Source organism: Lissotriton vulgaris, chromosome 2_1 (genome assembly GCF_964263255.1).
Source record: "Lissotriton vulgaris chromosome 2_1, aLisVul1.2, whole genome shotgun sequence".
NCBI classification, from domain to species: Eukaryota; Metazoa; Chordata; class Amphibia; order Caudata; family Salamandridae; genus Lissotriton; species Lissotriton vulgaris.
In genome coordinates, this window is record NC_141687.1 from 1,197,107,244 (window position 1) to 1,197,120,182 (window position 12,939).

At 46.1% G+C, this 12,939-nt stretch overlaps 1 protein-coding gene across 1 annotated transcript in view; it reads left to right on the top strand.

Annotated features, from left to right (window-relative positions):
* Positions 1-12,939, top strand: part of ADAMTS15 (ADAM metallopeptidase with thrombospondin type 1 motif 15) — a 358,149-nt gene that overhangs the window by 207,381 nt on the left and 137,829 nt on the right. The window contains exon 2 of the mRNA XM_086956926.1: positions 2,040-2,172. Within this exon, the coding sequence (XP_086813052.1) occupies positions 2,040-2,172 (133 nt within the window). The remainder of the gene's footprint in view (positions 1-2,039; positions 2,173-12,939) is intronic.

Here is a 12,939-nt window from a genome sequence, read left to right on the forward strand (position 1 = left end):
TCTTGGCATACCCTGGACTGTTCCATGAGGCAGGGTATGCTCAGACGTGAGTTCCATGATCACTTTGCCACTGGATTCAAGATAGCCTGGCTGATGAGGGTTATGAACCCGAAACCGGCCCCAGGACGCTTGCTTCCGGTCCAGGGAAGACATGGCTTGGCAGTTCGGGCTGGACTGTTCCCATGAGGCACAGGGTCAGACTGATTTCCATATGGCCATGTCTGAACTAGGGTGGCAGAGTGAGCTAAAGAATGGTGATGGATTAAAACCAGATCAGTTGACTGGGGGGTGAGTGTTTGATTTGCTCAAACGCTCTGTCCATCATCCCATTTTGTATCACCTTGTAACCTGGGTCGGATTCTACCTACTATTGCTCCTTGCTGCACTATTTGGATTCCCTACTACTCTTTTTAGTGCTCTGTAATAGCCAACATGGGATATGCCTGCACTTTTCAAAACCCTTAAATCAAAGTGACCGGATGAGGGTAGTCAAAGGACAAATATAAATATTAATAAAGATGGAAGACAAGAAGAAGCCTTAGATTTTCCATAATAACATAACCTGAAAATGTGAAGATTTACGATTAACAGTAACATGAGGACATTCAAGGAGATAGTCCAGACCTTAAAGTATGAGTAGGTTGGTGTTATTATTCATATTGGTGGAACATGTGAGAATTTGATGCTGATGGCAAAGTAGGTTCGCTCTTGGACAGGCTAGCTCCTCATCGGAGGACCTGCGGTCAGGTGATGAGTAGAATCAGTGAATTATAACAGAGGATGGATTAGTGTTGCCATAGTGTGATCTGGGTTTATATAGCTCTTGATGTCTGTTTTGTGGATTGGGGTGGCAAGGGTTTGTCATGAGCTGATGTGCCTAGGACCAAACAGATATCACCTGTAAGAGCCAGGAGCAATACAAGTGTATTTTGGTGCAGAGGAGTGTTCATTTATTTTAGGCACTATGGTGGGATTTCCCTTCCAGGCAAGTATCATTAGTATACTCTGGTTCTCAACTCAATATTTTCCAATAATTCATACCTTTTAAGGTCAAGCATACTAGACCGTGCATGCACTGCCTGTTGCGAGGCATATTGTGGCTTACCAAGGATGTACAGGTGATTAAAGTCATCTCACTGTTTATCATTGGTTGACTTTCCTGCCACTCCACCTGTCTGCTTATTTTTTGTGTCTCAGCTTGTCATTCTTGCGGTTGTCCCTCCCAGGAGGCAGTATCTCTTTCCTCTTGCTTTGATTGGTTGGCATTTCCTCTTACACTGCTGGCTTTCCAAACACAACTTTTTTAGTTTTCTGTTAAGTACTCTATGAGAGTGCATCCACCTTCGAACTAATGATCATGAGTACTTCTTTCCCCCTACACTCTGCGTGGCTCTCCATGACCCTTCCTGTTGCACCCACCTTAGTGCTTCTTCCCATTGACAACAACACCCTTTGTGTTACTTCCCCCCACCTGCTCCCTCGGTGTTACTTTCCTGTCCACCCCTGTGTTCCTTTCCAGTCCCTCCTGCCTTCCACTGTGTTGCTTTTCTTCCACCCCTGCAAGCCTTCATGTTACTCTGGCTTTTCAGCCTCCTCCATGTTGCTTTGGATCTCCACCCTGTTGCTTCTCTCCCAACATTTTTTGTGTTTCAAAATTTTTAAAAATGCTTTGTGCTTTTTATTTTAGCTACTGATCCAACTTGGTTTGGTAAGAAAAATGAAAAATAGTGCTTGTGTCATTTTGTAGGTGCATGCATGTGTGATCTGGGTGCTTAAAAAATGGTGAAATGCAATACCAATAGGTCTCAAAGGCGAAACATATTGGCTTTGCCAATGCTTGTTGTATATCTGCTTGGGTTCACTGAAAGAGTGACGTCCTGAGACTGAGAATTTCTATGTTCAGTATATTGGAGTCTCAGGAAGGTTTTGTACAAGGGAATATATTGTTATTAAAATGTTCTGATAGTCACTGATTCCATTTTCTAACATGCATTGTTTCCTATTGCATTCTAACCCTATATCATCCTTCGTTCTGACAGGACCTGTGTGGCTCCAAGACCTGTGACACTTTAGGAATGGCAGATGTTGGCACTATGTGTGACCCGAAGAGGAGCTGCTCTGTGATCGAGGATGACGGGCTGCCCTCCGCTTTCACGACAGCACATGAGTTGGGTAAGTCACCACAGATGCATGTAGTGAGGAGCACCTTTGAGAAATATCCCGCTCTACAAATCTGCAACTTGACTGAAAAGTAAACATATTTGGTAGCTTTTGACTGCCACCGGACTGAAGCGATTTTCACCTCTCTAGCCTGTCTTCTGGACAACTATTGGATATTCATATTTTATAAAGACTATGTGCCTTGAAAAAGCCCTTGGCATTCGCCAAATTGGAAAAACATGTGTCGGCTGTTCCTTGTCTTCTTTTTGTTTTGGCAATCAATAAAGAACTAAAAAATGTATGACTCCTAAATTCCAGGAACCTACATATATACAATTAGCCGGGTCCCCAGGCCGATTTTGGCCCGGGAACCCCATCCACCATGGCCTGGCATTATATTTATGGAGGAGGGGACAGGTGGAACCCTCTCTGGGCCAATTTTGGTCCCCCGGAGCCCTTCCCCCAGGGCCTGGCATTATATTTATGGGGGGGGAGGTTGCCCCTTCTCCGGGCCAATTTCGGCCCCTGGGACCCCATCTTCTGGGGCCTGTCACATTTTTGGGGGTAAAGGAGCATGTGACTCCCCTCCCCGGGCCGACTTTAGCCGCTGAGATCCCAACCCGTTTTGGTGAGCTTCAGGGATTTGATACAGTTAAAAGCTATCCATAGTTGGTGATTTGATTTGGAACTGAGATTCACTATTTTTAGGAACTTGGCTGTTATACAAAAGAAATCTTTATTGTGTTATGATGAAGGATATGGAAAATGCACAGAAAAACAATCACCTGTTGAATATTGAATGAATTGGAGAGTAATAAAGCATTTGATAAAAACAATGAACACATGGTTGTATAATTTAAAACAGGCCAACATTCCTCCCATTTCCGTGTGGCTTGTTACTATAATTGTTCAGGTACTATAGCAATTGGAATCGTCCCTGCAATTCAACCACATGATTCTTCCACTGCTAAAGAGGTTAAAGGTGAGCAAAGGGAGAGAGAGGCCGTAAAAGGAGGGGGCAATGCAGGGGCAGCTAGATTATAGTCGGGGATGAGCAGATATCAAAAGAAAGATCCTAGTAAACGGAAGGAAAGGAGCCAATATGTGGAAGGTAGACGGATATATAAGAAATGAGATATAGTGAACAGGACAATGCAGGTTTGATTAGAGTATAGCCAAGAGGGAGAGATACAGAGGCAAAGAAATTGAGTGCTTGCCGTCTTTTTGAAGTGACCCCATTGGCCACTTCCTAAAGGTTTCTAAAATACACACGCTTTAGGTAACTTATTTCGAATCCGCACCAAGAAGCTCATCTGATGGTGCTCACATAAGAAATGTTATCAAACAATCAATCAAATTAAATAAAAAGAGGATGAAGAAAGTGAGCAGAGGGGATGATAATAAATGTAGGAATATTAAGAACGGATACATCTCGCCCTGTGGTATATTTGGTGAGACGCTTGAAGGACTGGGTTCTTTTGGACCCAGCGGTGCCAGGGCACAACACCTGAAACCTTCGTGGGTAACCTGCTCCGGCGTACAAGTCACAGAGACACGGGACACTTCCTTCGGCGTCAAAGATTCAAGGTTTATTTGCTGCAGGGAACACAGAAGTCACAGGAAGTACATCGAGTGTAGTTCGGGGAGACTGCTTCAAATTGGTTCTGTGGATCGCTCCTTTTATACAGTTTTTACCCATAGGATAACATGTTACACAAAAGTTTACAACCCGGTTCCCACAATTAGCCCCCAGAGGGGTCGCTTTGGTCACTTTGAAACACACAAGGTCCGGAACATAAGTACGGAAACATTTGGCGGTTCCCAACTGTAAAAACCCATCTTCCCACCATTAGCGAATTCCAGTCAGCAGTAAAGTAGATCGAAATAAGAACGAAGACAGGTGCAGAGGAAGACGGAGACAGTGGGGAGATCGGAAAGGGTGTAAAAGGGGAGGTATCGAGAAACACGAGATACAGGCATCAAAGGGATGTGCCTAATGAGATGCACGGCTGAGACAATAAGTCCGTGCGGCAAGATGAGCCTCGAGCGGCGCCATCTGCCTTACAGCAGCAACCCCCTCGTCATAAAGACACTTACAAAGAACATGTGTCTTCCGCAAATATCTTGGGAGTCCCAGGGTCGCGAAGCGGACAGCGTCCGTTCGCTGGCTACTTGAGGGCAAGAGACAAAATGGATGCCGTATCTAAGATGGAACCCGTGGGTACAGATGAAAAACCCACATAACAAACGAACGGTTTAAGTTAGCACAGCGAAACTGCGCACACTTACTAAACTCGTCATTTGCGGTTCATAGATACCAGACTCGACCATATTCGTGCGAGTCGAAAACACCACTTACAATTGTCACGGAACCTCAGACGCTCCTTTTGCCCTCATGTAGGCAAGCACTAGTCGGAATCATATTCGATATTCATCAGACCATCGAGATGTTGTTGTAGCATAGCTCTGTCCAACCGAGTCCCCTTGGTAACAGATGGTTGTCTCATACACGTTGTAGCACAGAGGCCACATAAGGCAGGACCACACTGCACGCAAAGGCAACACGTGAACAGGAACACTACCACAACCCCGATGATCATCAGAATCTTCCAACCCCAAGTCGACATTAGGCCCCAAAACCATCCAAGTAGCGTCCAATCCCCTACATCCACGTGTATGGACTCGGAGATCTTATGCAACTTCGAGATGGCTTGATAGACAGTAGGAGCATTATCTGGAATGAAAATGCAGCAGCTCGAATGGATCACCTTACATACCCCACCGCGATCTGCTAAGACGACATCTAAAACCATACGGTTTTGTAACGTCATAAGTCTCTCCGCCTGAAGTTCTGTGGTGATATTACTAAGGGCACTGGCAGTAATATTAGCTGTCGATTCTACCACTCGAGTCAACTGTCTCAGGTTCCTACTATTAACCATAGGTCCCCAAAACGGGAGGAAACCCTTGAAAAAGTCTCCTGCTTCTTGACCGGCAGTATCCTCTTCGCTAATTACGCCTCGTACAACTCTAGTCTTATGATAATCGGCATCTACAGTGAACGTCGGAGGCAACAGATTTGCAATGAAACATGAGCCCATGAAGTCTGCGGGCAACCATGTGTATGCACGATCATAACAAATAAAGTAGGTACCCTTGGCAGCCAGAAACACAGGGGACGAGAACATTGGCAGAACGTAACTTTCAGTGCAAGCACTTGCTCCAAGTGGGGCTTGCGAGCCACGACCCATAAGACAAAGATTACCAGTGTGGGGTACGACCCATATTGGAGGCGAGCTTTTAAGCTGCTTTTCACTAGTGAACATACTATATTCCCCTCTACTTAGGACCCTATAGGCTTGTACCTCTTCTTCAGGGATAAGAAAAGGATCATGGATCTCATCTTCCATATCCTCTATTGCCATCGATAGCAGCCTCTGATACGAGGTAGGACCAGAGTAGGGGGAACGTTGTTCTTGAGTGGGGTGGAAACCCAGTGCGCTTCGAAACATTGTTTGGAATGCTCGAGCTGACCCTTGGGAACTATACGGTAACACCAGATATGGAATTCCCTTACCCGTAGTATGTGGCATCAACCCACACACCCAGCAATTAGTAGTGTTAACCACTAACTGATGCTGATGGAGGAGCTGAATAAAGGAATTGTTGCGGAATTCTACACGTCTAGCCTGCTCGTGTTCCGGTAACATATGAAAGGAATGAGGAGAAGCAGTAGTGGTAAGATTAGGGTAAGGAGTAGGAGTAGGTGTAGCAAGTAAGAAGTAGGACGTAGTGTAATACACCCCACCCGTCAAAAATGCAGAAGCAGTCAGAAACAACACAAACAATTGAAATATAAAACATTTGGTACGACTGAGTCGCTGCAGCTTGAATCTGTACGCCTGAGCTCCTTCCAAATCATTCAGCTTCGAAAATGCCATTCCCTACGACCGTCCGCAACGTTTCTTGACGCACTTCGTTCTGTGCAGCAATAGTCAATCCCCAGGAGTTCCTAGGAACCGACGGCCTTTAACCTAGCGTCAAGACCCACTGTCCAGAAGGAAGTACGCGCGCGGCCCTACGGCCCTCAATACACAATATGTATATATATAAGCACAATGTCTCTCAGCTGTGGAAGGAAAAAGATACAAGGAAAAAGCTTAATATAAAAATTTCAATGATACGAATGTTCAAAATTGATCATGGGAAACGAGGATATTGCAGTTGTCAATTTCAGCAAAGCAAGAAATTTTATTTGTCCTTAGTGTGAGATCGCAAAGAATATCGATGTTTCCCGGGACGTGTCTGCTCGTCGAACAAAGGATCCGTTGAAGAGACAGCGTCCTGCTGATCAGTTGGTTGATCTGGTCTTGAGTCTTTTGCTGACAAGTGTTCAACAGTGGCTTTCTGCTGCGCCGAGGGTTTTCCAACAAGCTGTGCGTCGCTAAAAGGTACAAACGCTGGCAATGTTTCTGTTTCTGTTGACGCAACGCCTTTCCTTACCCACGGGTCTGCCGGCAAAGGAATAGGGACTCGCTTACAATGGGTAGCATGTACCCAATTTTTCCGTCCCTCAAGACGAACGGCAGTCCTCGTGGCCAGGAGTACCTGGTAAGGTCCAGTAAATCGGGGGTCCAGATTGTTCTTGCGTGAGAAGTTGCGAGTAACCACCCAGTCCCCGGGCTGGAGCTGGTGGCCTGGACCCTCCGTCTGCGTCGGCAAGGCGTCGTAAACCTGTTGGTGAATTAACCTCAGTTTAGCAGTCAAGTCATGTAAGTAGTCAATCAACATCGGATACTCAAGATCAGAGAATATTCCTGGCCTAGGAACCCCCCACACATTCGCAGGACGGCCGAACACTATTTCATAGGGACTAAGCCCTATTCGGGAGTGTACAGTCGCCCTAGTTGACAGTAGTGCTAGAGGCAAAGCATCAGGCCACGAAAGTCCAGTCGTAGCCTGAATCTTCGCTAGTTTTAGTTTAAGGGTGCCATTGTACCCCTCAACCAATCCAGCTGACTGGGGATGATTGGCGCTATGGAATTTTTGATTAATTCCAAGGCCCTTACACACACTCTTCATCACACTTCCAACAAACTCACTTCCGTTATCTGACCACACGACTCTAGGCATTCCATACCGAGGAAAGTATTCCTTCAGTAGGATTTTCGCAGTAGACAAAGCAGTATTGTCTTTGAGAGGATAAGCCTCGATCCATCGGGAGAATGCGCAAACCACAACCAAAACGTATTTCAGGTTATTGCATCGCTCCATATGGATGAAGTCCAATTGAATCACCTCAAAGGGATACGAAGGAGGAGCAAAACTGCCAGGGGGAGTTGGGGTTCCTTTGCCAGGATTGTACATTATACACACCATACAATTCTTCACCAGACGTTCAGCACACCTTGTAATGCCATCATTCTTCCACACATCAGCCAGCAACTTGCAAATGCCTTTCGCGCTAATATGTGCTAACCCATGTGCCATTGTCACAACGGCCAGCACATACGCATCAGGCAACATCCATCTTTTCTGATCTGACAAATCAATCCAACAACCATTCGCATCCAACTTTCCCGTACTTTCTTTCCACTTCGTCTTTTCAGTGTCGGTGGCCTCATTCTGAATTGCTTTCACGCTCTCTATGGTATCTTCACACATACTTGATTCTGCAGGCCACCTAACCGAACTCGTCACATACATTCGAGTGCTAAGGTTCCGGGCAGTCTCCTTAGCAATCTCATCTGCAAACGCATTACCACGACCAACATCATCCATCACTTTACGATGCGCACTACACTTAACAATTGCAACTTGCGCAGGCAAAGTCAATGCATCCAAAAGATCGTTCACAAGCTGGCCATGCTGTATTTTCGTACCATGCGACGTCAAGAAACCACGCTCTCGCCACAATCGTCCAAAACTATGCGCTACACCGAAAGCATACTGGCTATCGGTGTACACATTCACACGTTTCCCTTTTGCTAACACACATGCTCTAGTGAGAGCAATCAGCTCTGCAGCTTGGGCAGAATTCTGATTCAATCTTGCAGTCTCCACAACAGTATTCAATGTTACAACAGCATAAGCAGTAGTCACATCGCCATTCGGCAACTTAAAACATGACCCATCCACATACAGAGTGCCATCCGGGTCTTCCAATGGGGTGTTTTTAAGGTCCACACGACCTTTTGTTTCCTCTTCTGTCCGCAAGTAACAGTCATGTTCTGCTACTTCATCTGACTCTGCACTAATTGGTAACAAAGTTGCCGGATTTAGGACATTACAACGTTTTATCTGAATATGGCTTGCCAAGAGCGTCAATTCGTACCCAGACAACCTCGCACTCGTCAAGTGCTGAGTTTTCGTTCGATTCAAAAGAGTATCGACTGCATGCGGAACCATCACTGTAAGCATATTATCCATGACCAATCCTGCTGATTGTCGGATGGAGACCGCAGCTGCCGCAGTTGCTCTCAAACAACTCGGCAATGCTCTAGCTACTGGGTCTAAGGTCGAGGAAAAATATGCACATGGACGTTGCTTACCACCAAAAGGTTGCGTTAGAACACTCAAAGCACAACCTTCCCTCTCGTGAACATATAACGTGAACGGCTTGCTGTAATCAGGGGTACCTAACACAGGAGCCGAACACAATGAATCACGTAATTCAGAAAAACTTTTCTGACATTCTTCCGTCCATGGTAAAGGAGTTGAAACATCCTTGCACGTAAGAGCCACCAATGGTTTCGCTAGCAATGAAAAATTAGGAATCCACTGCCTGCAGTACGACGTGATACCTAGAAAGGCACGCACATCTCTTTGGGTTTGTGGCACAGCCATTCGCGCAATCGCTGCAATTCTCTCTGGGGTCAATCTCCTTCCCTCCTTTGACAACAAGTGACCTAGATAGGTTACTTCTTGACAACAATATTGGAGTTTAGAAGGTGACACCTTGTGATTTAACTCACAGAGATGTTGCAGCAACGACACTGTAGCAATTTTGCAAATGTCCTGAGTATCAGCAGCCACCAATAAGTCGTCGACGTATTGGATTAAAGCCGCACCAACCGGCAACCTAAACGCATCCAGTTGACCCTTCAAGGCTTGACTGTAAATCGATGGACTTTCACAGTAGCCCTGAGGAGCGCGTTTGAACCGGAAGCTACGTCCACCAAGAGAGAAACCGAAAAGGTCCCTGCTCTCTTCGGCAATCGGGATGCTGAAAAATGCATTTTTCAAATCAATCACCGAGAACCATGAAGCAGTAGCTGGAATCAGAGTCAGTAGCGCCGTGATGTCAGGCACAACAGGGAATTGAGGAACTACAATTTTATTTACCTCCCGTAAATCGATAACAAAACGATAAACAGGCGGTTTGGTAGGATCAGTACGTTTAAGAATGGGCAGTACAGGGCTATTGCACACGTTTCCCCGAGTCTCCTCAATAACATCTTTCTCGATCAAATCATAGATGATCGCTAACAATGCTCGTTCACCATCAAGGGAGATACGGTATTGGGGAATACGTGGCAATCGCACATTAGATTTCAACTGAACAACATAAGGGGAGATATCAAGTAGGCCCACATCATTTGGACCCGTCGCCCACAAAGACGCAGGAAGAGAACTCAATTCCGGTGGAAGCTTATCGAGGGACAAATACATGGGAGAGACTACCCTCTCTCCTAACGTAAGCTTTACACCCGCAGGAGAACAATACAAAGTTGCATACAAACGTTTAAGCAAATCCAGACCCAAAAGATTCTCACCACAACCAGTAGTCAAAATCAACGGAGCTTGGAGCTCACGAGGCCCAATTTTAAGGGGCAAAGGGCGCGAAACTGGATTGCTAACGGGGGCGCCAGAGAATCCAACGGAAACATTTGTTAAGCCAGACAAAGGTGCGCCAGGGAGTTTTCGAATGCATGATAGAACTTTTCGCTGCACCAGTGTCCAACAGAAAAGGCTCAACGACGCCCGATGTAGCAACTGCGACGTAAGGCCCTCTCTGATCAACCGGAACTGATACCACTCCCTCTCCTTGTCTTTGGCTGTCCTAGTAATTACTATCGTCAGTTCCCTGATCGACGTAATAATCGTCTACATTATACTGCGCAGATCGTCCTTGCGATGATCCACGTTGATCGAAACAGTTATTAGAATTTGATGAATTGTCAGAGCGATCATTCTGAGCACCACGACCTCTACCACGTGATGCGTGCTGTGAACCACCACGGCCTCCTTTAGACGAATTACCACTATTACGTTCGTTTAAAGCAGGACAATTGAATTTAATGTGTCCCTCCTGTCTACAATAAGCACATTGATTGTACCCTAATGAAGATCTTTGGAAAGAGGAATCATTACGCGACTGCGATAGATTTGACCGCGACTGCGATCTATTCTGCTGAGGCGCATTCTGATTAGAACGCGGCGGATACGCTTGTTGTAACAACACTTTAGTTTTTAGCTCTTTCGTCTTTTTATCAGCACGGTCATTTTCCTCTTTCTCTCTATTCTCGTAATATTGTGCCGTAGCCAATATCTGAGCTGAGGTAGAAACGGCCCACGCACTTTCTGAATTCTTTAATTTATTGCTTAGATCGGGCAACAAGTTCGACACGAATTTATCCACAAACAACCTCTGTCCACCCTCAGTACCCATATCCTGTCCACTATGATCAATGAATGCTTCCTCGAACCTCGTAAAGAAGTCGGAAACACTCTCATCTTTCTTCTGCTTACAGGCTGACAACTTGTCCCAATTTACCCTCATAGCTGGCATAAGCGTTTTCATTAATGCAATGATTCGCTGAGGAAGAGCAGCAATCAACTGATCGGGTTTAGTAGCAGCCACTTGTCCAGCGTCTGCCGCTGTAATGGCAGCCCAATCACCACCTAATTCATTCGCGTGATCTTGGTGACGAATCTTAGCCCATACCGGTTGCGGTACGACGTTGCCAAACAACATATCGATATCGGCAAGATTCATTATCGTAGCATCTACGAGCTGCGATAATTCCTTATAATACCCAGTAGGATTTTTACGAGGATCGGGCAAAGATTGTTTCACCTGAAGCACTTCCGATCGTATCCACACTCTCTCAAAATGTGCCAATACCGGAGGGGCAGCTTGTGGATCAGCTGGTATCCAAACCGGCGGAACTTCACGCATAGGATATTGGCCAGACTCGTCTTGTTTTTCAATGTCCTCAACGAACAATGCATGAGGAATAGGAGCGGGACGAAGAGATAGCAACCGCTCAATAGCCCGTCGAACATTAGTGTCTACTATCAGTCCAGTTGCGAACTGAAGCCGAAGTTCAGACAGGGCGGTCAGCACCTCGTCAGGCGCATTGGCCGCTATCTGATCATGAAGGAACTTGCACATTTCGTCAAACACATATCTCTGGGTTGGTATGTTGAATTGATTAAACGTTTCGAGGACAACACGGGGTGGATTTCTAAGAGGGTTTACCATCCAACCCATCGCCATATTATATAGCGCAACACGTTCTCTGTTACCAGGAAGCTGACTACGTCTCTGAGGACCATCAGATCCAGCAGACCCAAAAACAGGTCCGAGCGACTGAAAGAAGTTTGTCGCAAGGGGAGAATTACGATTACGAGTAGAGGGAGAAGAGTAAGACACAGGACTAACAAGAGAAGGAGTAGAGACAGTAGCAACAACAGGGGTTAACAACACAGGAGCAGTAGCGGGAGCAGGAGTATGTGGAAGCGGAGGAGCAGTAGGAATAGAAACAGACAAAGGAGCAGGAACAGTTGGAAGAGCGGGTGCAGGTTGAGGAACTGGTGGAGGAACAATGGGTGGAAGAGCAGGTACGGCAGGGACCACAGGAGCTGCGGTACCCTGTACGTACGGAGGTGGCGACTTCATAAGATAGGACATTAAAGGATCCTCAACTGCCTCTTCCTTCTTATCCGACTCCGTAGGCAAAGCAGGATAGCATTTATCTATGGTCATACGCTGTAGCCTCTCAAACACTTCCTTATCCTTATCCTCCTTATCACGCTGAAACTGCTCAGCTTTCTTCACTATAGTAGCAACAGTATCTCGCTGACTACGTTTATTCTGTCTGATTTCTTTCTGTCGGGCTTCTTTGCGCCACAACCGAAAGGCATCAAACATGGCCGGCCTAGATTTACGTTCAAACAACTTTATTTCCAAATTATCCAAGATCGACGCCTCGAAGCTACCGTGAGGTGGCCAACGAAGATCGCCGTCTTTCTTTGTATATTTAACCCAATAATCGTTAAAAGCAATCGGGCCTAGCCCATGTTTGCTATATAAATCGTAAGTAGGAGTTCCAACTGGAGGTATCGGACACGAGTCCTCCAGCAGGGAATCCGCACCACAAGGTATAAAACAACTGAACAAAGTACTGCGACCAGGCATCTTGCACACTAGCCGAGTTCCACAAACTTCAAGGGTTACGGGATTTACCAAGTCCCAGCAAAGAACAAAACCCTCGGTTTTTGGCGGCTGCAGTCGTCAAACAATACAACAACAAAGTACGCTAGCAAAGTGTCACCGACAAAAACACTCACACAGCGTTTACAACAAAGACACTCGCTAAAGTGTCAACAACCAAAAACTCTGGGAGCGACCCACAAATACTTAACTCAAAGATCGATGGCGTCCTCAGGAAGGCCCGTCAATCGTCTCGCTATACCAAGGTCTACGCCAGGCGCCAAAACAGGTCTACAGTCAGGGCAGCAGTCCGTCGCAGCCGTCAGGAGGCGGGAATCTTC